Genomic DNA, 26,332 nt, shown 5'->3' with positions numbered 1-26,332 from the left:
GGTACTGATATAGAATACATAAATACAGGTAGGGGGAGGGGTACTGATATAGAATCAATAAATACATGTGGTGGAGAGGTACTGATATAGAATCAATAAATACATGTGGTTGAGGGGTACTGATATAGAATCAATAAATACATGTGGATGAGGGGTACTGTTATAGAATCAATAAATACATGTGGTTGAGGGGTACTGATATAGAATAAATAAATACAGGTAGTGTGTGTGTGTGGGGGGGGGGGTGGGGGGGTGGGGGTGGTACTGATATAGAATCAATAAATACAGGTAGTGAAGGGGTACTGATATAGAATCAATAAATACAGGTGGTGGAGGGGGGGGGGGGGGGGGGTTACTGATATACAATAAATAAATACAGGTAGTGGAGGGGTACTGATATAGAATAAATAAATACAGGTAGGGGGAGGGGTACTGATAAAGAATAAATAAATACAGGTAGTGGAGGGGTACTGATATAGAATAAATAAATATAGGTAGGGGGAGGGGTACTGATATAGAATCAATAAATACATGTGGTTGAGGGGTACTGATATAGAATAAATAAATACAGGTAGTGGAGGGGTACTGATATAGAATCAATAAATACATGTGGTTGAGGGGTACTGATATAGAATCAATAAATACAGGTGGTGGAGAGGGTACTGATATAGAATCAATAAATACATGTGGTTGAGGGTACTGATATAGAATCAATAAATACAGGTAGTGGAGGGGTACTGATATAGAATAAATAAATACATGTGGTGGAGGGGTACTGATATAGAATCAATAAATACAGGTAGTGGAGGGGTACTGATATAGAATCGATAAATACAGGCAGTGGAGGGGTACTGATATAGAATAAATAAATACAGGTAGTGGAGGGGTACTGATATAGAATAAATATATACATGTGGTGGAGGGGTACTGATATAGAATCAATAAATACAGGTGGTGGAGGGGGTACTGATATAGAATCAATAAATACAGGTGGTGGAGGGGGGGGGGGGGGGGGTACTGATATAGAATAAATAAATACAGGTAGTGGAGGGGTACTGATATAGAATCAATAAATACATGTGGTGGAGGAGGGGTTATGATATAGAATCAATCAATACAGGTAGTGGCGGGTACTGATATAGAATAAATAAATACAGGTAGGGGGAGGGGTACTGATATAGAATCAATAAATACATGTGGTGGAGAGGTACTGATATATAATCAATAAATACAGGTGGTGGAGGGGTACTGATATAGAATCAATAAATACAGGCAGGGGGAGGGTACTGATATAGAATAAATAAATACATGTGGTGGAGAGGTACTGATATAGAATAAATAAATACATGTGGTTGGGGGGTACTGATATAGAATCAATCAATACAGGTAGTGGCGGGTACTGATATAGAATAAATAAATACAGGTAGGGGGAGGGGTACTGATATAGAATCAATAAATACATGTGGTGGAGAGGTACTGATATATAATCAATAAATACAGGTGGTGAAGGGGTACTAATATAGAATCAATAAATACAGGCAGGGGGAGGGTACTGATATAGAATCAATAAATACATGTGGTGGAGAGGTACTGATATAGAATAAGTAAATACATGTGGTGGAGAGGTACTGATATAGAATCAATAAATACATGTGGTTGAGGGGTACTGATATAGAATAAATAAATACAGGTAGGGGGAGGGGTACTGATATAGAATCAATAAATACATGTGGTGGAGGAGGGGTTATGATATAGAATAAATAAATACAGGTAGGGGGGAGGGGTACTGATATATAATCAATAAATACATGTGGTTGAGGGGTACTGATATAGAATCAATAAATACATGTGGTGGAGAGGTACTGATATAGAATCAATAAATACATGTGGTTGAGGGGTACTGATATAGAATCAATAAATACATGTGGTGGAGGGGTACTGATATAGAATCAATAAATACATGTGGTGGAGAGGTACTGATATAGAATCAATAAATACATGTGGTTGAGGGGTACTGATATAGAATCAATAAATACATGTGGTGGAGGGGTACTGATATAGAATCAATAAATACATGTGGTGGAGAGGTATGATATAGAATCAATCAATACAGGTTGTGTGTGTGGTGTGTGGGGGGGGGGGGGGGGGGGGTACTGTATAGAATCATAAATACATGTAGTGGAGGGGTACTGATATAGAATAAATAAATACATGTGGTTGGGGGTACTGATATAGAATCTATCAATACAGGTAGTGGCGGGTACTGATATAGAATAAATAAATACAGGTAGGGGGAGGGGTACTGATATAGAATCAATAAATACATGTGGTGGAGAGGTACTGATATATAATCAATAAATACAGGTGGTGGAGGGGTACTGATATAGAATCAATAAATACAGGCAGGGGGAGGGGTACTGATAAAGAATAAATAAATACAGGTAGTGGAGGGGTACTGATATAGAATAAATAAATACAGGTAGGGGGAGGGGTACTGATATAGAATCAATAAATACATGTGGTGGAGAGGTACTGATATAGAATCAATAAATACATGTGGTTGAGGGGTACTGATATAGAATCAATAAATACATGTGGATGAGGGGTACTGTTATAGAATCAATAAATACATGTGGTTGAGGGGTACTGATATAGAATAAATAAATACAGGTAGTGTGTGTGTGTGGGGGGGGGGGGGGGGGGGTGGGGGTGGTACTGATATAGAATCAATAAATACAGGTAGTGAAGGGGTACTGATATAGAATCAATAAATACAGGTGGTGGAGGGGGGGGGGGGGGGGGGGGGGGGGGGGGGTTACTGATATACAATAAATAAATACAGGTAGTGGAGGGGTACTGATATAGAATAAATAAATACAGGTAGGGGGAGGGGTACTGATAAAGAATAAATAAATACAGGTAGGGGGGGGGGTACTGATATAGAATAAATAAATATAGGTAGGGGGAGGGGTACTGATATAGAATCAATAAATACATGTGGTTGAGGGGTACTGATATAGAATAAATAAATACAGGTAGTGGAGGGGGTACTGATATAGAATCAATAATACATGTGGTTGAGGGGGTACTGATATAGAATCAATAAATACATGTGGTGGAGAGGTACTGATATAGAATCAATAAATACATGTGGTTGAGGGTACTGATATAGAATCAATAAATACATGTGGTGGAGGGGTACTGATATAGAATCAATAAATACAGGTAGTGGAGGGTACTGATATAGAATCGATAATACCAGGTAGTGGAGGGGGTACTGATATAGAATAAATAATACATGTGGTGGAGGGGTGTAGCTGATATAGAATCAATAAATACAGGTGGTGGAGGGGGTACTGATTATAGAAGCAATAAATACAGGTGGTGGCGGTGGGGGGGGGGGGGTAACGGTACTGATATAGGAATAAAGAAATACAGGTAGTGGAGGGGTACTGATATAGAATCAATAAATACAGGTGGTGGAGGGGGGGGGGGGGTGTACTGATATAGAATAAATAAATACAGGTAGTGTGTGTGTGTGTGTGTGTGTGTGGGGGGGGGGGGGGGGTGGTACTGATATAAAATCAATAAATACAGGTAGTGTGTGTGTGTGTGGGGTGGTGGTACTGATATAAATCAATAAATACAGGTAGTGGAGGGGTACTGATATCGAATCAATAAAAACAGGTCAAATTATTAATTGTCAATGGCATGGCGATAGAAAGGACGGTTACTGTTTGATTAGCTTTCAACGACTAACAACTTAGATCCTTTACTGGAAATAAATGCCGTGGAAGATGATTGTTGTTATGAATGTACAAAAATGACACCAAATGTCATTATATAGGTCATAGGTCAAACTGGTCGTAAATTCTGATCAATATGATTAATATCTAATTTGTAGGTCTGTGCAACTGTTTTTCGTTAGGTTATACCCAAGGTCAATATTGAGGTCATCAAAGGCGAGATTTTAAGTCTATACTGATCAATGCGAGATATTTTTGAACTGGTTATAGGTGTTCTATGTTATGTTAAGATCAATCGTTAGGTCGGTAAAGGTCAAACATTTGCATTTTTGTTTCAATACTGATCAATAAGAGATCAATATATTATTTACAAATCTTATAGCTGTCCTTTTACAGTATGACAAAGGTTAATCATTGGGTTTAGAAATGTCAAAGTTCAAATTTTCAGTCAGCACTGATCACTTTTGAATACTTTTTAATGTCCACATACTGTATCTGTATTACACTTTACCTAAAGCCAATGAGGCCATCAATGGTCACGGGGTCAAAATAGTTTATCATTACTGTTCACTATGGTATGGTTTTAATGACCCGGGACTGCATTAGATTAGTAACGTTAAATGTTACAACCATGTTTTAAACTATGTAAAATGGAGTTTGTAATGATAGAACAGTACAGAACTTTATTTGATTCCCGAATATCGATCCATTCGATCCATTCAAGAGTTTATTATAGGTGTATTTTGTTCATAAAGTTGTATAATAATAACAGATACCAGTCTTCAGGGATCAGTTATACTCGGAACGACTGAAAAAAACAACTAAATTAAATTATAGACGGGTAAGGAGACTACTACAGAACTATACAAATAAACAAAAGGTGTATAACACAGAAACGCCTCGGGTTTCGTAACAAAAGAATTGGTAGGATCATTCTAAAAGACGTGGTACCAGGAGTCATTTAAACCTGTCCACAACTCTAAAATATTCAAATAAGGAAATATTCCTTTCTCTACGGGTAAGATGTGATATCAGCACAATCTTTTAATTCATTCAAAACGGAATTAGATTGAGCATGAACCGACACGTAATTACAGAGCTAACCTGTATTATGTTAAACATAATATTATGTCTAAAACTTAACCGTATTTAGAAAGATATAAGTCAATCAACATATTGTATTGTGAAAAAGTATATCGGAGTATGTTGGTGTAATATAGAAAGATATAAAACTTTTTTTTATATTTTGAACCTGTGTCACTTTTTTTCTAAAGTTTATTGTAATATGTTAAATACATTATTACGGCGAATACGGGGACATATTTGACATCGTCGATAACATCAAAATCTCGGTTCATCTTCATCTTAGGTCCATGATGGAAAAGACATATATTTGACACTACATAATGACACGATTCAAGTAACAATGCGAGCGCTTGATTGTAATCCGATACCTATTGTTGATGGAAGCTAGGTACGGTACCATATGATTTAAGGGTATGTCAAACTTAAACGAAACGAGGCAGTTAACCTTACCTGTAGTACCGTGTTGCTTTTTTAACCGTATCATATATCAAATATGTTGTGTTTTCAATTCCGTAAGCCTCCACCCCCACCCCTTTTTAGGGGTCTGGGGCCAGTAACTAGAATACTTGTTCTTAAGTTGGAAATAAGGGAACGATAAGATGATGCAAGATTTTGTTAAGAGGTAACTGGAAACCCTCTTAGCACGCCCTTAACGCACACTTAAGGTAATCTTGTTAAGGGTGATACTTTGCTAAGGATGAAATATTTACGGAGTCCGTACCTTGGCTCTTTGACTACTTTCCTCCAAAAATCACAGAAACGCTTTTAATAGGCAAGCAGAAAAAACACATAAAAATCAAGCTTCCTTGTGGACTCCACTTTCGTTTTAACTTGAGAACATCATGGCTTCAAATACGACAAAGAGGGCTCGGAACCAAATTTTACACAACCGGAGTTGGAGATACTTGTAGATGAAGTGAGTAAAATAGAAACATCCTTATGGGGAAGTCAGTGACACTGTCACAAATGAGAAGAAAAGAAAATATGGGGACACAGTAACAGTTAAGATCAACTCATCATCGCACTCGTCACGAGAAGTGGACGATGTGAAAAAGAACTGGCAGGACTGGTCCAGCATTGTTAAAGGGAAGGCATCTAAGTTACAAAGGGAAAGGAAGAAGACAGGGTGTGGAGAACAAACAGAACCTTCACTTTCCGCCCTAGAGGAAAAAGTCCTGTCGGTGATTGGGTCACTGCTGTGGAAGGGTTAGATGTAATGATGCCTGACACATTTGAAAGGTCAGTAGATATTGTAGATACCACTGATCATTAACGACATGCACAGAAAAACTGATTCAACTGATTACAAGTAGTATGGGAGTAATGAAAATTGAAAAACTTTGGGACACATCAATAATTCGATATCGAGCAAACCATACAATATCAAGTAGTGCTACAGCAACGTGCAAACACACATCGCCCCCTGCCCTCATTACGTTTGAACCTTCTGTATGTAAAACCTTTGGGTAGGACACGAAAATCGGTTCCAGATGTCTCACGACGAAGAAGCATCAAAGATTCTATGCTTTAGAAGAGAAAAATTAATATTGAAAAGAATCAGGAGCGACTAGCTGTAGAAAAATCACGTTCAATACTGATCAATAAGAGATCAATATATTATTTACAAATCTTATAGCTGTCCTTTTACAGTATGACAAAGGTTAATCATTGGGTTTAGAAATGTCAAAGTTCAAATTTTCAGTCAGCACTGATCACTTTTGAATACTTTTTAATGTCCACATACTGTATCTGTATTACACTTTACCTAAAGCCAATGAGGCCATCAATGGTCACGGGGTCAAAATAGTTTATCATTACTGTTCACTATGGTATGGTTTTAATGACCCGGGACTGCATTAGATTAGTAACGTTAAATGTTACAACCATGTTTTAAACTATGTAAAATGGAGTTTGTAATGATAGAACAGTACAGAACTTTATTTGATTCCCGAATATCGATCCATTCGATCCATTCAAGAGTTTATTATAGGTGTATTTTGTTCATAAAGTTGTATAATAATAACAGATACCAGTCTTCAGGGATCAGTTATACTCGGAACGACTGAAAAAAACAACTAAATTAAATTATAGACGGGTAAGGAGACTACTACAGAACTATACAAATAAACAAAAGGTGTATAACACAGAAACGCCTCGGGTTTCGTAAAAAAAGAATTGGTAGGATCATTCTAAAAGACGTGGTACCAGGGGTCATTTAAACCTGTCCACAACTCTAGAATATTCAAATAAGGAAATATTCCTTTCTCTACGGGTAAGATGTGATATCAGCACAATCTTTTAATTCATTCAAAACGGAATTAGATTGAGCATGAACCGACACGTAATTACAGAGCTAACCTGTATTATGTTAAACATAATATTATGTCTAAAACTTAACCGTATTTAGAAAGATATAAGTCAATCAACATATTGTATTGTGAAAAAGTATATCGGAGTATGTTGGTGTAATATAGAAAGATATAAAACTTTTTTTTTTATATTTTGAACCTGTGTCACTTTTTTTCTAAAGTTTATTGTAATATGTTAAATACATTATTACGGCGAATACAGGGACATATTTGACATCGTCGATAACATCAAAATCTCGGTTCATCTTCATCTTAGGTCCATGATGGAAAAGACATATATTTGACACTACATAATGACACGACTCAAGTAACAATGCGAGCGCTTGATTGTAATCCGATACCTATTGTTGATGGAAGCTAGGTACGGCCGGTACCGTATGATTTAAGGGTATGTCAAACTTAAACGAAACGAGGCAGTTAACTGTTACCTGTAGTACCGTGTTGCTTTTTTAACCGTATCATATATCAAATATGTTGTGTTTTCAATTCCGTAAGCCTCTACCCCCACCCCTTTTTAGGGGTCTGGGGCCAGTAACTAGAATATTGTTCTTAAGTTGGGAAATAAGGGAACGATAAGATGATGCAAAGATTTTGTTAAGAGCGTAACTGGAAACCCCTCTTAGCACGCCCTTAACGCACACTTAAGGTAATCTTTGTTAAGGGTGATACTTTGCTAAGGATGAAATATTTACGGAGTCCGTACCTTGGCTCTTTGACTACTTTCTCCAAAAATCACAGAAACGCTTTAATAGCAAGCAGAAAAACACATAAAAAATCAAGCTTCCTTGTGACTCCACTTTCGTTTTAACTTGAGAACATCATGGCTTCAAATACGACAAAGAGGGCTCGGAAACCAAATTTTACACAACCGGAGTTGGAGATACTTGTAGATGAAGTGAGTAAAAATAGAAACATCCTTATGGGGAAGTTCAGTGACACTGTCACAAATGAGAAGAAAAAGAAAATATGGGGACACATAACAGTTAAGATCAACTCATCATCGCACTCGTCACGAGAAGTGGACGATGTGAAAAAGAAATGGCAGGACTGGTCCAGCATTGTTAAAGGGAAGGCATCTAAGTTACAAAGGGAAAGGAAGAAGACAGGGGGTGGAGAACAAACAGAACCTTCACTTTCCGCCCTAGAGGAAAAAGTCCTGTCGGTGATTGGGGTCACTGCTGTGGAAGGGTTAGATGTAATGATGCCTGACACATTTGAAAGGTCAGTAGATATTGTAGATACCACTGATCATTTAACGACATGCACAGAAACTGATTCAACTGATACAAGTATGTATGGGAGTAATGAAATTGAAAAACTTTGGGACACATCAATAAATTCGATAATCGAGCAACATACAAATACAAGTAGTGCTACAGCAACGTGCACACACACATCGCCCCCTCCCTCATCTACGTTTGAACCTTCTGTATGTAAAACTTTGGGTAGGAAACGAAAAATAGTTCCAGATTCTCACGAAGAAGAAGCATCAAAGATCTATGCTTTAGAAAGAGAAAAATTAAATATTGAAAAAGAAGCAGGAGCGACTAGCTGTAGAAAAATCACGACAGCGGTGTGAAGAAGAAATCCTCAATATTTTGCAATGCCATGTCACCGGTACTACAACAGGTGCTCAATTACCACAGGATGAGATGAACACATCAATGCATTTTACATGTCTTTAAGTAAGTACATACAAACTGTCGCGCACCTCCGTTTGACTATTGTATTTCACTTACTAGTTTTTGAAACAGTTTCAATTCAGTAGAATTCAAAATATAACTTGATTCACAACTTAATATATTACGACATTCAGTCTCCATCTCAATGGATAATATGAAATTAAGACGTATACATGCATAGCAATATAAATTTTACTTAACACTTTAATCGATGTGTAGAACTTAATGATTTAATTATTATTGATTATTGCAGGTTAAACGAAAAGTGCGGAAAACACATTTATATCCGGGAACATTGGTTTAATGTGAAACCGGACCTTAACGACAAGGACCTGTCGAATTTTTCAATAGAGATTGAAAGTTTATGTACTACCCGAATGGTTACACCAACGTCAAATTTGTCTTCGCCATCATCTGTGAATTCCTTTTATGGAAACAGCATTCCATTATCAGCTTCCGACACTATTCAGATATCGCCTGGATCTATTTTGACATTAGAAGAGTTCCACAGTGAAGTCGTCCGACGTTTATCTCAATTTTACTATGATATTTGACTTTTTGTTCGGTTTTATTTTCAAGCTCAAGACAATAGGTTAACTATTACTTGAAAGTTTAAAAACTGGTGATATTTATTGAATCTATCATTGATCTTACCGGAAAAGTATTCCTAGAAAACTTAGTTTTGTAATTTGTTTGATTTGTTAAATACAGCAAATTTCATTTACAGTTGGTTTTACCAAATTTACTTGTTGGAACATTTAGCCATAAGGCTTAGGGAAACACCTAACATAAGCAGTGAAGTTTTGATGATATTCTTGTGCATTATTGTGAGACAAAATTTGTACATGTATTAATTAGTACATTTTATTCTAAAATAAAGTTTGTCAAACTGAAATTATATTTAACATTGTCAGATGGACTATTTTGAATCGCTTTTCGTCGGTGGTTCGTTGTCTGTCGTTCGTCTAGCCGTCGTCTGTCAACAATCTCCGTAATTCCAATCCCCAAGAAATCCCATAAAGAGTCTGATATCAAAATGGCCAACATGTATGGCCATCTTTAATTTTGACGTTTGAAGTTTGTTATCAATATGCTGGAGACATTTTGGAAGAATACATCTTAAAGTCGAGTTGAAGTTCCATTCAATGCCAAGTATAACTTGAAGTTTGTTATTGCTGACATTTTTATGAATATTCTTATCACAGATACTATAATGGAGGTTCTCTTCTTTTTAGCCTACCACCATTCGATGGTGGGTCGTTCAAATCTCATTTGTCCGTCGTACGCCACTTGTTATCACTATATTGTATTTCTTAAAAAGGAAACTGGAAGGATTTTTTTTTCAAACTTCATATGTTAGTCTCCTTTTTCAGTATTTATGTCCATTAGATTTAGACTGATCAAGAAAACAAATGGCCGACAGTCAGCCATATTTGATTTTGGTAACTTGAGTTCATTATGGCTATTTCTTGAAAAATACTGGAAGGGGTTTTCTCAAACTTCATGCATAGGTTTACCTTGGTTTAGTTTCGTCTCTTTGATTTTAGGTGCGACTCAGAAACAAAATTGCAGATAGATGGCCATACTAGTATTTGATTTTGACTATTTCTGGTTTACAGAAAGTTTAGATTTCTCACAATAGCTAAATTACTCATTATGTCATTAAGATAAGATCCGCTGTATACAAAACGAATAAAGATCGCCAAGATCCCTCTTGGATCTCTTTTCAAGAGATATGATGATAGATGAAAAAGGGTGTATGATTAGTCAAACTAATAAAGAGCAAATTAAGCTGATTTTTCGATGGACCTAAGTATATTTATATTTAGATAATATCATTCAATCTGAGATAAGAAATGAAATTTGAAGTATATCAGAGTGTGTCAAACTTTGTCGACATGTTGTATTATCTAATAGCTCACCTTCAGATGTTGAGCTATTCAAATCGCACTGCTTCCGTGGTCCGTCTGTCCGTCTGTCCATAATCAATTCTTGTTATCTCTATTTCTTGAAAAGTACCGGAGGGATATTCCTCAAATTTCACATGTAGGTTTCCCTTGGTCCCTACTTGTGTCATGCTAATATTGAGACTGATCAGAAAAGAAAATGGCCGACAGACAGCCATCTTCGATTTTGATGGCGGGCGCCAAGATCTGTCTGGGATCTCTTGCATTGTTTTATAACAATGTATGTACATGAAGAATCAAAACCCAAACATTGCTACATACATCTTTATCTTTATGCTTTGAAGAATATGTTGAAACAGGAAGTTCTATTTGTAGCATTAACATTACTAATTTTGTTGGTCATTTTGTTGTTGAAAACAATAAATGTTAAACAACCGCTTCATTGATTTTCATTTTGAGTAAGACATTAAAGTTAATCAATGTTTGTAAAGACACTTGCTATGACGCTTTCTCTACCTCTGACGCCTGGCAAGGAATCATCCATCTGGGAGTTTGACAAGGTGTCTTCATTTCGATTGTCATCCTCGTCATCAGGCAGCAGATCTTCACAAGGAAGCCTTTTGTCAATGCAGATGTTGTGCAGCACTGCTGTTGTCATAATAACACGGACTGATCTTTCAGGGGACAAAGTAATACCTTTGTGGAGACATCTAAATCGCATTTTCCAAATACCGAAGGTTCTCTCTATTACACAGCGAGTTGCACGGTGAGCTACAATGTACCTCCGATCACCGGGTGTTGCTGGTGCTAATTTCGGTGTCATTAACCAAGGTCTGAGACCATAGCCACTGTCTCCGAGCATATAACCGTTAGATATTTGACCAGACTCGAAAGCAGCGCAAACTCCACAGTTGTTCCAGATGTGGGAATCGTGCGTTGATCCGGGCCACTTTGCCACGATATTGAGAAATCTGTAGTTTGAATCGCAAATTCCCTGTATGTTCAGTGCGTGAAACCCTTTCCTACAAACATAAAGGTGTTCTTCCTCTGATGGAGTATGGATGGGTATTAAACTTCCATCTACAGCTCCAAGGACATTAGGAAACGCTCGAATCGCAAAGAAATCCTGTTTAATCTTAGCTTGCTCCCTGTTAGTTAAGGGGAATTTTATGTACGACCTAGCATGGTTTGATAGAATGAGTGACACATCCCTGATGGCACGAGAAACAGTCATCTTACTAACACCATGGGCATCTCCTATAACTGACATGTAACTTCCGCTAGCATAATATCGCAAGGCAATCATTGCTTGCAAAGAAACCGGGAGAGCCATATTCCTTTTGGTTGTCCTTATCAGATTATTTTGAAGCAAACCACACAATTCATAGATGCTCTCCCTGTCCAGACGATAATCGTTAATAATTGCTTGGTCGCTTAGAAAGTCTAGCGGATTTTGGCGATCTCTGAACAATCTGTGAGGAATGGCTTCATCACCATCCAACAGCACATGTAAATTCATCAAAATCAAAGCCATGTTTCTTGTCCGATATTACGCACTAAGTGGATGTAAGGGGCGGTCATAGGCACCCTTAGCCTAAGATAGACTTTTTCCAGTAAGTATAGCATCTGGTTACACTCTTAAATGCTAAAGAGAGGTTTAAGAGTATCTTACGACCACCTTAGAGTTTAAGGGTGCTTCAAGTTACCGGAGTAAAATAAGGGCGTGCTAAGAGGACGCTAAGAGGATATGTACAGTTAATCTTAAAATTTACGGTTATACTTGGGTAAGATACCTTCTAGTTACACCCTTAGGACTTAAGACAAGGATAAGATGATCTTAAGGCCTAAGATAGCTTCTAGTTACTGGCCCCAGATCGGGAAGGCGACAGTGCTACCACGGCATGGCGAAAAATTAATCGTCAAGAAAATCATTTGTGCGCTTGCCCAGTTTAGACAAGGCTCAGTAACAATGTCATATAGAATAGATAAACTGTTCGTAGTTGTTATCATATAATCTATTTGCTGGTTACCAGCTGGGTCGGCCGTTACATAGCGATAAATAAGATTATTTTGACAATAATTAACAGCGTTATGCAAGACAAAACCTCAACAATAAGTGAAGTTATTAATTGAAACATATATGTTTTCAATATGTTAATTCCAAATTGCATGATTTATAACGGCAATAAACAGGTGAATAACACTATAAAATCTAGACAAAATCCCAAAAACGAATAACTGTACCAAAGTTGTGAAAAAGAATAAAAAAAAGTTTAGTTATTTCATCCTTTAAGTAATCGTCAGTGAAATTTGAGCACTGAATGACGCAAGTGTTTCCTATCCTCAATCTTACAAACGAATGTTAAGAGATTGGAGAGTTGACTGTTTGAACATAAAAGAATTAATAGAGCGTGTCGCAAACGCTCAGCTGTAAAATATCCTTTTGAATTTCTTCACCGTGAGGTCAGACTTTGACATACATGTACATTATAAACAAAACGTAGCTTGTGTGAAACTTTTATGTAAAATTCGCCGTCTTCGAAGAAATCGTTTGTCAAATAAAATTCGCATGTGGACAACAAATTAAAGGAAAAGTTGGTTTAGCACAGTACAACGTCTATGTAACGCCATTGACCCGGAAAATTTGGTATCCGACATCGAATTATCTACGAATTACGTCACGAGACATTTGTCTACCAACCTAGCCAATAACGACAAGCTGTAATGGTATAATGCCCTATATGACGATAGGAACAACGCTAACGGTAATAAACTTCGTACCTACAGAACTTTTAAAAACGACTTTAAAACTGAGCGTTACGTCAGACTTGACATACCCAGAATCCATAGACGTAACTTAGCTCTTTTTCGCGCGGGATCGCTACCATTGGCCGTTGAGACAGGTCGGTACGCCAGGCCGCCCATACCCCTGGCAGATAGACTATGTAACTTTTGTAATCTGCAAAAAAATTGAAGACGAGGAACACTTCCTAATAGAATGTGAACTTTTCTCTGATTTAAGACATACTCTTTTTCTCAAAAGTGCTCAGAATATTGACGGTTTTCATGATATGAACAATAAAAATAAATTCATAAGTATTATGTCAAACGATGATCTCCAGCCAACTGTAGCAAGTAATATTTCATCTATTACCAGAATTAAAAAAAAAAAAAAATAGCCCCGCCCTGTGTATGGGGCGGTACTTGGCCACCGACATTGGTGTACATTTAGCTATATATAACTCTTATGCTATAAGCAAAATTGTGATATTGACTTTTAGGTGATAAAAAGTCCAAGATTGGCATTGCAGTTTAAGCGATGTGCTGACGATTGAAAAGCGAGGGTGGTAGTGGTGGGCTTCTTACTTGTGCGCGTGTGCGGTACTATTCTGGTAAGAATATAGAAGTGACTTAAAAATAAGTGTAGGATAGAATTTTTTTTTCTCGAATACATCGTTATCTCATGTTACTCAAGATATATTCCCAGCGATAAATCCATATCAATTATATAAAATCATTTGTTGCAGAAGAGGAAGGTTCTTTCCTTACTATTATATAACACTACTTTTTTTAAGGGAAATACGTCATAAGGAAAACAAATATATCAAGTGCTTCCAAAACGATACACAGTGACGTGGCCCTGTGGTTAAACAGGTCCCATCTGCCATACTAGACAAATTCTACGGATTTCTTTTGTCCGTTTTTGGCTATCTTTTGTTTTGTTACTGATGCTGTAACCATTTCAACCGCAGTCACTTGTTAGGTCATTTTTGTTTACAGCTGTGTATGGCATGCGTTACATGTATCATATATGACGCGAACATTGTACATATATGCACTGTTTTTCAACAACGAGAGAAATTTTCCTTTTTATCAATATCAATTTATATCTTTATATCCAATTTTTATTATTCATAACATGATGTATTTGATATATATACATTTGTATATATGGAATAATGATAAATACATACAAAAGTAATACCGTGGTGTTGCATTAATGTATCGTTTTAGATGAGATTAGTCAGTCCCCCTTCATTAGTCATTAGTCAGACCCCCTTCATTAGTCATTAGTCAGACCCCCTTCACTAGTCATTAGTCAGGCCTCCTTCACTAGTCATTAGTCAGACCCCCTTCACTAGTCATTAGTCAGGCCTCCTTCACTAGTCATTAGTCAGACCCCCTTCACTAGTCATTAGTCAGACCCCCTTCACTAGTCATTAGTCAGACCCCCTTCATTAGTCATTAGTCAGACCCCCTTCACTAGTCATTAGTCAGGCCCTTCACTAGTCATTAGTCAGACCCCCTTCACTAGTCATTAGTCAGGCCTCCTTCACTAGTCATTAGTCAGGCCCTTCACTAGTCATTAGTCAGACCCCCTTCATTAGTCATTAGTCAGACCCCCTTCACTAGTCATTAGTCAGACCCCCTTCACTAGTCATTAGTCAGACCCCCTTCACTAGTCATTAGTCAGACCCCCTTCACTAGTCATTAGTCAGACCCCCTTCACTAGTCATTAGTCAGACCCCCTTCACTAGTCATTAGTCAGGCCTCCTTCACTAGTCATTAGTCAGACCCCCTTCACTAGTCATTAGTCAGACCCCCTTCACTAGTCATTAGTCAGACCCCCTTCACTAGTCATTAGTCAAAACCCCTTCACTAGTCATTAGTCAGGCCTCCTTCACTAGTCATTAGTCAGACCCCCTTCACTAGTCATTAGTCAGACCCCCTTCACTAGTCATCAGTCAGACCCCCTTCACTAGTCATTAATCAGGCCTCCTTCACTAGTCATTAGTCAGGCCTCCTTCACTAGTCATTAGTCAGACCCCCTTCACTAGTCATTAGTCAGGCCTCCTTCACTAGTCATTAGTCAGACCCCCTTCCTTAGTCATTAGTCAAACCCCCTTCATTAGTCATTAGTCAGACCTCCTTCACTAGTCATTAGTCAGGCCTCCTTCACTAGTCATCAGTCAGACCCCCTTCACTAGTCATTAGTCAGACCCCCTTCACTAGTCATTAGTCAGACCCCCTTCACTAGTCATTAGTCAGACCCCCTTCCTTAGTCATTAGTCAAACCCCCTTTACTAGGCATTAGTCAGACCCCCTTCACTAGTCATTAGTCTAGCCTCCTTCACTAGTCATTAGTCAGACCCTCTTCACTAGTCATTAGTCAGACCCCCTTCCTTAGTCATTAGTCAGTCCCCCTTCACTAGTCATTAGTCAGACCCCCTTCACTAGTCATTAGTCAGACCCCCTTCACTAGTCATTAGTCAGACCCCCTTCACTAGTCATTAGTCAGTCCCCCTTCACTAGTCATTAGTCAGACCCCCTTCACTAGTCATTAGTCAGACCCCCTTCACTAGTCATTAATCAGACCCCCTTCACTAGTCATTAGTCAGACCCCCTTCACTAGTCATTAGTCAAACCCCCTCCATTAGTCATCAGTCAGACCCCCTTCACTAGTCATTAGTCAGACCCCCTTCATTAGTCATCAGTCAGACCCCCTTCACTAGTCATTAGTCAGACCCCCTTCACTAGTCATCAGTCAGACCCCCTTCACTAGTCATTAGTCAAACCCCCTCCATTAGTCATCAGTCAGACCCCCTTCACTAGTCATTAGTCAGACCCCCTTCATTAGTCATCAGTCAGACCCCCTTCACTAGTCATTAGTCAGACCCCCTTCACTAGTCATTAGTCAGACCCCCTTCCTTAGTCATTGGTCAGACCCCCTTCACTAGTCATTAGTCAAACCCCCTTCACTAGTCATTAGTCAGACCCCCTTCACTAGTCATTAGTCAAACCCCCTTCACTAGTCATTAGTCAGACCCCCTTCACTAGTCATTAGTCAAACCTCCTTCACTAGTCATTAGTCAGACCCCCTTCACTAGTCATTAGTCAGACCTCCTTCACTAGTCATTAGTCAGACCCCCTTCACTAGTCATTAGTCAGACCCCCTTCACTAGTCATTAGTCAAACCCCCTTCACCAGTTATTAGTCAGACCCCTTCCTTAGTCATTATTCAGTCCCCTTCACTAGTCATTAGTCAAACCCCCTTTACTAGTCATTAGTCAGTCCCCCTTCATTAGTCATTAGTCAGACCCCCTTCCTTAGTCATTAGTCAAAACCCCTTCACTAGTCATTAGTCAGGCCTCCTTCACTAGTCATTAGTCAGGCTCTTCACTAGTCATTTGTCAAACCCCCTTCACTAGTCATTAGTCAGGCTCTTCACTAGTCATTTGTCAAACCCCCTTCATTAGTCATTAGTCAGACCCCCTTCCTTAGTCATTAGTCAAAACCCCTTCACTAGTCATTAGTCAGACCCCCTTCACTAGTCATTAGTCAGGCTCTTCACTAGTCATTTGTCAAACCCCCTTCACTAGTCATTAGTCAAACCCCCTTTCATTAATCAGCCCCCTTCATTAATCAGCCCCCTTCATTAGTCAGACCTCCTTCATTAGACAGACCCCTTCATTAATCAGCCCCCTTAATTATAGTCATTAGTCAGTCCCCCTTCATTACACATACCTCCTTCATTAGACAGACCCCTTTCATTAATCAGCTCCATTCATTAGTCAGGCCTCCTTCACTAGTCATTAGTCAGGCCCTTCACTAGTCATTAGTCAGACCCCCTTCCTCAGTCATTAGTCAGTCCTCCTTCATTAGTCATTAGTCAGTCCCCATTCACTAGTCATTAGTCAAACCCCTTCATTAGTCAAAAGTCAAACCCCCTTCATTAGTCAAAAGTCAGTCCCCCTTCACTAGTCATTAGTCAAACCCCCTTCATTAGTCAAAAGTCAAACCCCCTTCATTAGTCATTAGTCAGTCCCCCTTCACTAGTCATTAGTCAAACCCCCTTCACTAGTCATCAGTCAGACCCCCTTCACTAGTAATTAGCCAGACCCCCTTCACTAGTCATTAATGAGGCCTCCTTCACTAGTCATTAATCAGACCCCCTTCACTAGTCATTAGTCAGACCCCCTTCACTAGTCATTAGTCAAACCCCCTTCATTAGTCATTAGTCAAACCCCCTTCATTAGTCATTAGTCAAACCCCCTTCATTAGTCATTAGTCAGACCCACTTCATTAGTCATTAGTCAGACCCCCTTCACTAGTCATTAGTCAGACCCCCTTCACTAGTCATTAGTCAGTCCCCCTTCACTAGTCATTAGTCAGACCCCCTTCACTAGTCATTAGTCAAACCCCCTTCATTATTCATTAGTCAGACCCCCTTCACTAGTCATTAGTCAGACCCCCTTCACTAGTTATTAGTCAGACCCCCTTCATTAGTCATTAGTCAGACCCCCTTCACTAGTCATTAGTCAGACCCCCTTCACTAGTCATTAGTCAGACCCCCTTCACTAGTCATTAGTCAGACCCCCTTCACTAGTCATTAGTCAGACCCCCTTCACTAGTCATTAGTCAAAACCCCTTCACTAGTCATTAGTCAGGCCTCCTTCACTAGTCATTAGTCAGACCCCCTTCACTAGTCATTAGTCAGACCCCCTTCACTAGTCATCAGTCAGACCCCCTTCACTAGTCATTAATCAGGCCTCCTTCACTAGTCATTAGTCAGGCCTCCTTCACTAGTCATTAGTCAGACCCCCTTCACTAGTCATTAGTCAGGCCTCCTTCACTAGTCATTAGTCAGACCCCCTTCCTTAGTCATTAGTCAAACCCCCTTCATTAGTCATTAGTCAGACCTCCTTCACTAGTCATTAGTCAGGCCTCCTTCACTAGTCATCAGTCAGACCCCCTTCACTAGTCATTAGTCAGACCCCCTTCACTAGTCATTAGTCAGACCCCCTTCATTAGTCATTAATCAGACCCCCTTCACTAGTCATTAGTCAGACCCCCTTCACTAGTCATTAGTCAGACCCCCTTCACTAGTCATTAGTCAGACCCCCTTCCTTAGTCATTAGTCAAACCCCCTTTACTAGGCATTAGTCAGACCCCCTTCACTAGTCATTAGTCTAGCCTCCTTCACTAGTCATTAGTCAGACCCCCTTCACTAGTCATTAGTCAGACCCCCTTCCTTAGTCATTAGTCAGACCCCCTTCATTAGTCATTAGTCAGACCCCCTTCACTAGTCATTAGTCAGACCCCCTTCACTAGTCATTAGTCAGACCCCCTTCACTAGTCATTAGTCAGTCCCCCTTCACTAGTCATTAGTCAGACCCCCTTCACTAGTCATTAGTCAGACCCCCTTCACTAGTCATTAGTCAGACCCCCTTCACTAGTCATTAGTCAGTCCCCCTTCATTAGTCATTAGTCAGACCCCCTTCACTAGTCATTAGTCAGACCCCCTTCACTAGTCATTAGTCAGTCCCCCTTCACTAGTCATTAGTCAGACCCCCTTCACTAGTCATTAGTCAGACCCCCTTCACTAGTCATTAGTCAGACCCCCTTCACTAGTCATTAGTCAGTCCCCCTTCACTAGTCATTAGTCAGACCCCCTTCACTAGTCATTAGTCAGACCCCCTTCACTAGTCATTAATCAGACCCCCTTCACTAGTCATTAGTCAGACCCCCTTCACTAGTCATTAGTCAAACCCCCTTCATTAGTCATCAGTCAGACCCCCTTCACTAGTCATCAGTCAGACCCCCTTCATTAGTCATCAGTCAGACCCCCTTCACTAGTCATTAGTCAGACCCCCTTCACTAGTCATCAGTCAGACCCCCTTCACTAGTCATTAGTCAGACCCCCTTCACTAGTCATTAGTCAGACCCCCTTCACTAGTCATTAGTCAAACCCCCTTCACCAGTTATTAGTCAGACCCCTTCCTTAGTCATTATTCAGTCCCCTTCACTAGTCATTAGTCAAACCCCCTTTACTAGTCATTAGTCAGTCCCCCTTCATTAGTCATTAGTCAGACCCCCTTCCTTAGTCATTAGTCAAAACCCCTTCACTAGTCATTAGTCAAACCCCCTTTCATTAATCAGCCCCCTTCATTAGTCAGACCTCCTTCATTAGACAGACCCCTTCATTAATCAGCCCCCTTAATTATAGTCATTAGTCAGTCCCCCTTCATTACACATACCTCCTTCATTAGACAGACCCCTTTCATTAATCAGCTCCATTCATTAGTCAGGCCTCCTTCACTAGTCATTAGTCAGGCCCTTCACTAGTCATTAGTCAGACCCCCTTCCTTAGTCATTAGTCAGTCCTCCTTCATTAGTCATTAGTCAGTCCCCATTCACTAGTCATTAGTCAAACCCCCTTCATTAGTCAAAAGTCAAACCCCCTTCATTAGTCAAAAGTCAGTCCCCTTCACTAGTCATTAGTCAAACCCCCTTCATTAGTCATTAGTCAGTCCCCCTTCACTAGTCATTAGTCAAACCCCTTTCACTAGTCATCAGTCAGACCCCCTTCACTAGTAATTAGCCAGACCCCCTTCACTAGTCATTAATGAGGCCTCCTTCACTAGTCATTAATCAGACCCCCTTCACTAGTCATTAGTCAGACCCCCTTCACTAGTCATTAGTCAGACCCCCTTCACTAGTCATTAGTCAGACCCCCTTCACTAGTCATTAGTCAAACCCCCTTCATTAGTCATTAGTCAAACCCCCTTCATTAGTCATTAGTCAAACCCCCTTCATTAGTCATTAGTCAGACCCCCTTCATTAGTCATTAGTCAGACCCCCTTCACTAGTCATTAGTCAGACCCCCTTCACTAGTCATTAGTCAGTCCCCCTTCCCTAGTCATTAGTCAGACCCCCTTCACTAGTCATTAGTCAAACCCCCTTCATTATTCATTAGTCAGACCCCCTTCACTAGTCATTAGTCAGACCCCCTTCACTAGTTATTAGTCAGACCCCCTTCACTAGTTATTAGTCAGTCCCCCTTCACTAGTCATTAGTCAGACCCCCTTCACTAGTCATTAGTCAGACCCCCTTCACTAGTTATTAGTCAGACCCCCTTCACTAGTCATTAGTCAGACCCCCTTCACCAGTCATTAGTCAGACCCCCTTCACTAGTCATTAGTCAGACCCCTTCACTAGTCATTAGTCAGACCCCCTTCATTAGTCATTAGTCATACCCCCTTCACTAGTCATTAGTCAAAACCCCTTCACTAGTCATTAGTCAGACCCCCTTCACTAGTCATTAGTCAGACCCCCTTCACTAGTCATTAGTCAAACCCCCTTCATTAGTCATTAGTCAGTCCCCCTTCACTAGTCATTAGTCAGACCCCCTTCACTAGTCATTAGTCATACCCCCTTCACTAGTCAGTAGTCAGACCCCCTTCACTAGTCATTAGTCAGACCCCCTTCACTAGTCATTAGTCAGTCCCCCTTCACTAGTCAGTAGTCAGACCCCCCTTCACTAGTCATTAGTCAGACCCCCTTCACTAGTCATTAGTTAACCCCCTTCACTAGTCATTAGTCAGTCCCCCTTCATTAGTCATTAGTCAGACCCCCTTCACTAGTCATTAATGAGGCCTCCTTCACTAGTCATTAATCAGACCCCCTTCACTAGTCATTAGTCAGACCCCCTTCACTAGTCATTAGTCAAACCCCCTTCATTAGTCATTAGTCAAACCCCCTTCATTAGTCATTAGTCAAACCCCCTTCATTAGTCATTAGTCAGACCCCCTTCATTAGTCATTAGTCAGACCCCCTTCACTAGTCATTAGTCAGACCCCCTTCACTAGTCATTAGTCAGTCCCCCTTCACTAGTCATTAGTCAGACCCCCTTCACTAGTCATTAGTCAAACCCCCTTCATTATTCATTAGTCAGACCCCCTTCACTAGTCATTAGTCAGACCCCCCTTCACTAGTTATTAGTCAGACCCCCTTCACTAGTTATTAGTCAGTCCCCCTTCACTAGTCATTAGTCAGTCCCCCTTCACTAGTCATTAGTCATACCCCCTTCACTAGTCAGTAGTCAGAACCCCTTCACTAGTCATTAGTCAGACCCCCTTCCTTAGTCATTAGTCAGACCCCCTTCACTAGTCATTAGTCAGACCCCCTTCACTAGTTATTAGTCAGACCCCCTTCACTAGTCATTAGTCAGTCCCCCTTCACTAGTCATTAGTCAGACCCCCTTCACTAGTCAGTAGTCAGACCCCCTTCACTAGTCATTAGTCAGACCCCCTTCAATAGTCATTAGTCAGACCCCCTTCACTAGTCAGTAGTCAGACCCCCTTCACTAGTCATTAGTCAGACCCCCTTCACTAGTCAGTAGTCAGACCCCCTTCACTAGTCATTAGTCAGACCCCCTTCACTAGTCATTAGTCAGACCCCCTTCACTAGTCATTAGTCAGACCCCCTTCACTAGTCATTAGTCAGACCCCCTTCACTAGTCATTAGTCAGACCCCCTTCACTAGTTATTAGTCAGACCCCCTTCCCCCTTCACTAGTCAGTAGTCAGACCCCCTTCACTAGTCATTAGTCAGTCCCCCTTCATTAGTCATTAGTCAGACCCCCTTCACTAGTCATAAGTCAGACCCCCTTCACTAGTCATTAGTCAAACCCCCTTCATTAGTCATTAGTCAGACCCCCTTCACTAGTCATTAGTCAGACCCCCTTCACTAGTCATTAGTCAGTCCCCCTTCACTAGTCATTAGTCATACCCCCTTCACTAGTCAGTAGTCAGACCCCCTTCACTAGTCATTAGTCAGTCCCCCTTCACTAGTCATTAGTCAGACCCCCTTCACTAGTCATTAGTCAGACCCCCTTCACTAGTCATTAGTCAGTCCCCCTTCATTAGTCATTAGTCAGACCCCCTTCACTAGTCATTAGTCAGACCGCCTTCACTAGTCATTAGTCAGTCCCCCTTCACTAGTCATTAGTCAGACCCCCTTCACTAGTTATTAGTCAGACCCCCTTCCCCCTTCACTAGTCATTAGTCAGACCCCCTTCACTAGTCATTAGTCAGACCCCCTTCACTAGTCATTAGTCAGACCCCCTTCACTAGTCATTAGTCAGACCCCCTTCACTAGTCATTAGTCAGACCCCCTTCACTAGTCATTAGTCAGACCCCCTTCACTAGTCATTAGTCAGACCCCTTCACTAGTCATTAGTCAGGCCTCCTTCTTATGTCAAGCCCACGTCATCATTAGTCAGTCCCTCTTCATTAGTCAGACCCTCTCCATTAGTCATTTGTCAACACCCCTTCTATAGTCATTAATCAGCCCCCTTCATTAGTCAAACCCCAATTATTAATTATTAGTGAGGCCCTCTTCATTTGCCACCCCCACATTAGTTGGACCCCTCCTTCAGTCATTTGTCAGCCTCTTCATTACCCCCTCCCCCTTCATAAGCCAGGCCCATATCATACGTCAGGGCCCCTTCATAAGTCAGCCCCTAAATTATTAGTCAGATCCCTTTCATTAGTCAAGCCCACGTCATTAGTTAGACCCCCTTGATTAGTCATAAGTCAGGCCACGTCATTTCTCAGTCACATGCCATAAGTTAAGCTCTAAACTTAAACTCTAAATGCGTTTGATTGGTTGATACGATGACCTTTGACAGCGACTATTTTTTTAATCAGGTTGTTCCATATATTTCGATTTGCCTGATAAGTGAAGGGAAATGATGACACCCAAAAGTAGTTAATCATTGTTTTTGTTATATTTCATTTTTCATGTAGATTTCCATAAAACAAATGGTCGCTTTGAACAATAACTAACTTGCTAATTATTTGTTATATGTAGATGTAATTTGTTTTATCTGCATATGTTTCCGAAATTGTCAGTTTTGCATATCATTTAGCGACATTTTACTTTAGATCATATCCTTCCACCCACCTCATATTGTGAAAGAACACACGTTGAAACAAAACATGTCTATTTATTCTCGGAATAGCTTTTCTATTGTGGTAGAAACAGGTCACACAAACTCGTGGTTATCGAATATGGTATCTATTTCACTCTCGTTTGTTTCAGTAACAGTAACACGAGCGTGAACCCGAGTGAAAGAAATGCCATATACACCAACCACTCGTTGTGTCACCGCTTTATAATCTGTTTACAAAGATCATTATTCCACCTTCAGGAGAGGGCTAGAATATTTATTCACATATTATCGGATTACTGGTTAGCTGTGTTATAGGAATATTAGCATATCATGATTTACCGGAACTGGTTAACTATATAACAATAATATTTATATATCACGATTTATCGTACCACTGGTTAACCATATTACAATACAATGTAATATATTTTCATAAAATGACTTATTGGATCACTGGTTGAGCTATAAGCTCCTATATTTCGATGTAAAAGATACAATATTTCTAACCTAACCCCACCCCCTTCATTACAGAATTCACGATAGCGACGACAGTTTTATGTCCAGCCGTGGAAGGTTTCCACGAAAAGTTTTTAAAGTGGTTTTAACTTTTAGACTTTTTCGAGAATAGGTATAAACGATTAATCACAGTAGACCTCGACGCATGTAACATGAAAATATTGTTATGTGAAATATAAATCTGAAAAAAGGAATATATATAACAGTTCTACAGGGTACTAAAATCAATAATTAAATTGTTTACTTACATCTTTCTGAATTGGCTACATTGAGAAACTGCATCCAAATTCCGGTCACTGTAAACAAACCGATAAAGACCAAGGCTGATATCAACTTTCTACGTGAGACAAACATTTTGATCCTAAAATGACGCATTACACACACTTACAGCCGGACAGATACAACCTGATCTACCGCTGTACACACACTGATGACTGAGTGGGAAGTGCATAACTGTGACATACAGGGTATTGACTGTGTACACCATGCTTGACTTCCTTCCTCGTATATTGTTCTGAATAGTGGATCAACCGAGACAAGATGCCGACATTGTATCAGATTGGGTTGTATATTAACGTGTAAAACTATTTAGTTTCACCGTTTGGCGAAAGTTTGTAATGACTACGTTTGTAAAATTGATCTAGTATCCTTATGGAGTTACATGGGGTCTATATGTTCTGGCTGTTTAGAACTAGCGTGACATTCTCACGAGGAGTTTCTTTGGTATTTGAAAATAAATAATGATAGTACGCCTTGTCAATGGCCTATCCATTCATGCCGATCAGCAGGACACGTTTAGATCAATTCTATATCTAAATAGAATAATTCTAAATAGATAATTCTAAATAGATAATTCTAAATAGAATAATTATAGTCTTTATGCTCGTGATCATACATGTATCGCTAAAATATCCTTGCGAATCTAGGTACAACTATAGAGTAAGAATTTTAAATAACAGCAGGATCATAACCAAACTGCTTATATTCAAAATACTTTACATATTAGCCCGAATTTTCTCTGGCCCTGTCACCATGCCTGGTGTAGGCCGAGTTTTCTCTGGTCCTGTCACCATTTCTGGTGTAGCCCGAGTTTCCTCTGGCCCTGTCACCATGTCTGGTGTAGCCCGAGTTTCCTCTGGCCCTGTCACCATGCCTGGTGTAGCCCGAGTTTCCTCTGGCCCTGTCACCATGTCCGGTGTAGCCCGAGTTTTCTCTGGCCCTGTCACCATGTCCGGTGTAGCCCGAGTTTTCTCTGGCCCTGTCACCATGTCCGGTGTAGCCCGAGTTTCCTCTGGCCCTGTCACCATGTCCGGTGTAGCCCGAGTTTCCTCTGGCCCTGTCACCATGTCCGGTGTAGCCCGAGTTTTCTCTGGCCCTGTCACCATGTCCGGTGTAGCCCGAGTTTTCTCTGGTTCTGTCACCATGTCCGGTGTAGCCCGAGTTTTCTCTGGCCCTGTCATCATGTCCGGTGTAGCCCGAGTTTTCTCTGGTTCTGTCACCATGTCTGGTGTAGCCCGAGTTTTCTCTGGCCCTGTCATCATGTCTGGTGTAGCCCGAGTTTTCTCTGTTTTAAGTTTAAACATATTTTATTGTCAATTAAGTGAACAAAAGGATAAGGCACAAGTTATGTCAACTTATTGACGCCCTCTCCTAAATACAATATAATATTTATTGGCCTAGACAATATTAATGAAATATAACACATTATATACATGTATATATATGTACGAATGTATATCATAAAATCTTTTGCTGGACTTTATAAAATAATGCACATGACTGAAAATATTTAGATTTACATTATCGGCATACAGATTGTTACCATACAATAAAGCATTCAATGTTATATTAATATTTAAGTTTCTTAAATTGTCAAATAAAATGCCTCTGCAATTTAAATAATTTTCACATTCAAAGAAATAATGATAGGCACTCTCGCCACGATTTCCACAACTACAATCTGGACTATTTATGAGATTTACACGGAACAAATCATAATTCAATGCACTGCATCCATGTCGTAATTTAGTATGGATAATATTTGTCTTTCTGTCACGAAAATTATAAAATGTTGGGTATTTTTCTTCATCAGACCTGGATATACTTTTTTTTAAAGTTGCCAAGGAAGGAGATGATCTAGTAGATTCATCCAGGTCATTCCACATGTGTAGAGATGAAGGTATAAAGGAGGAGGTAGTAAGGGAGAGTCTGTAGTGGGGAATTTCTGTAATTATTGTTAGTTCGTAAGATGTAGTTGTTAGTATCGCCGACATTTGGAGGAAGAAGAGAAT

The 26,332-nt window shown here is 39.9% G+C and overlaps 1 protein-coding gene across 1 annotated transcript in view; it reads right to left on the bottom strand.

Annotated features, from left to right (window-relative positions):
* Nucleotides 1-24,462, bottom strand: part of LOC117329199 (alpha-1,3-mannosyl-glycoprotein 4-beta-N-acetylglucosaminyltransferase C-like) — a 63,799-nt gene extending 39,337 nt beyond the window's left edge. The window contains exon 1 of the mRNA XM_033887013.1: nt 24,290-24,462. Coding sequence (XP_033742904.1) covers nt 24,290-24,416 — 127 coding nt within the window. The 5' untranslated portion in view covers nt 24,417-24,462. The remainder of the gene's footprint in view (nt 1-24,289) is intronic.
* Nucleotides 24,463-26,332: the final 1,870 nt, after the last annotated feature.

This window comes from Pecten maximus, chromosome 6 (assembly GCF_902652985.1).
Source record: "Pecten maximus chromosome 6, xPecMax1.1, whole genome shotgun sequence".
Classification (NCBI taxonomy): domain Eukaryota; kingdom Metazoa; phylum Mollusca; class Bivalvia; order Pectinida; family Pectinidae; genus Pecten; species Pecten maximus.
This window is presented reverse-complemented; position numbering and strand designations above follow the sequence as displayed.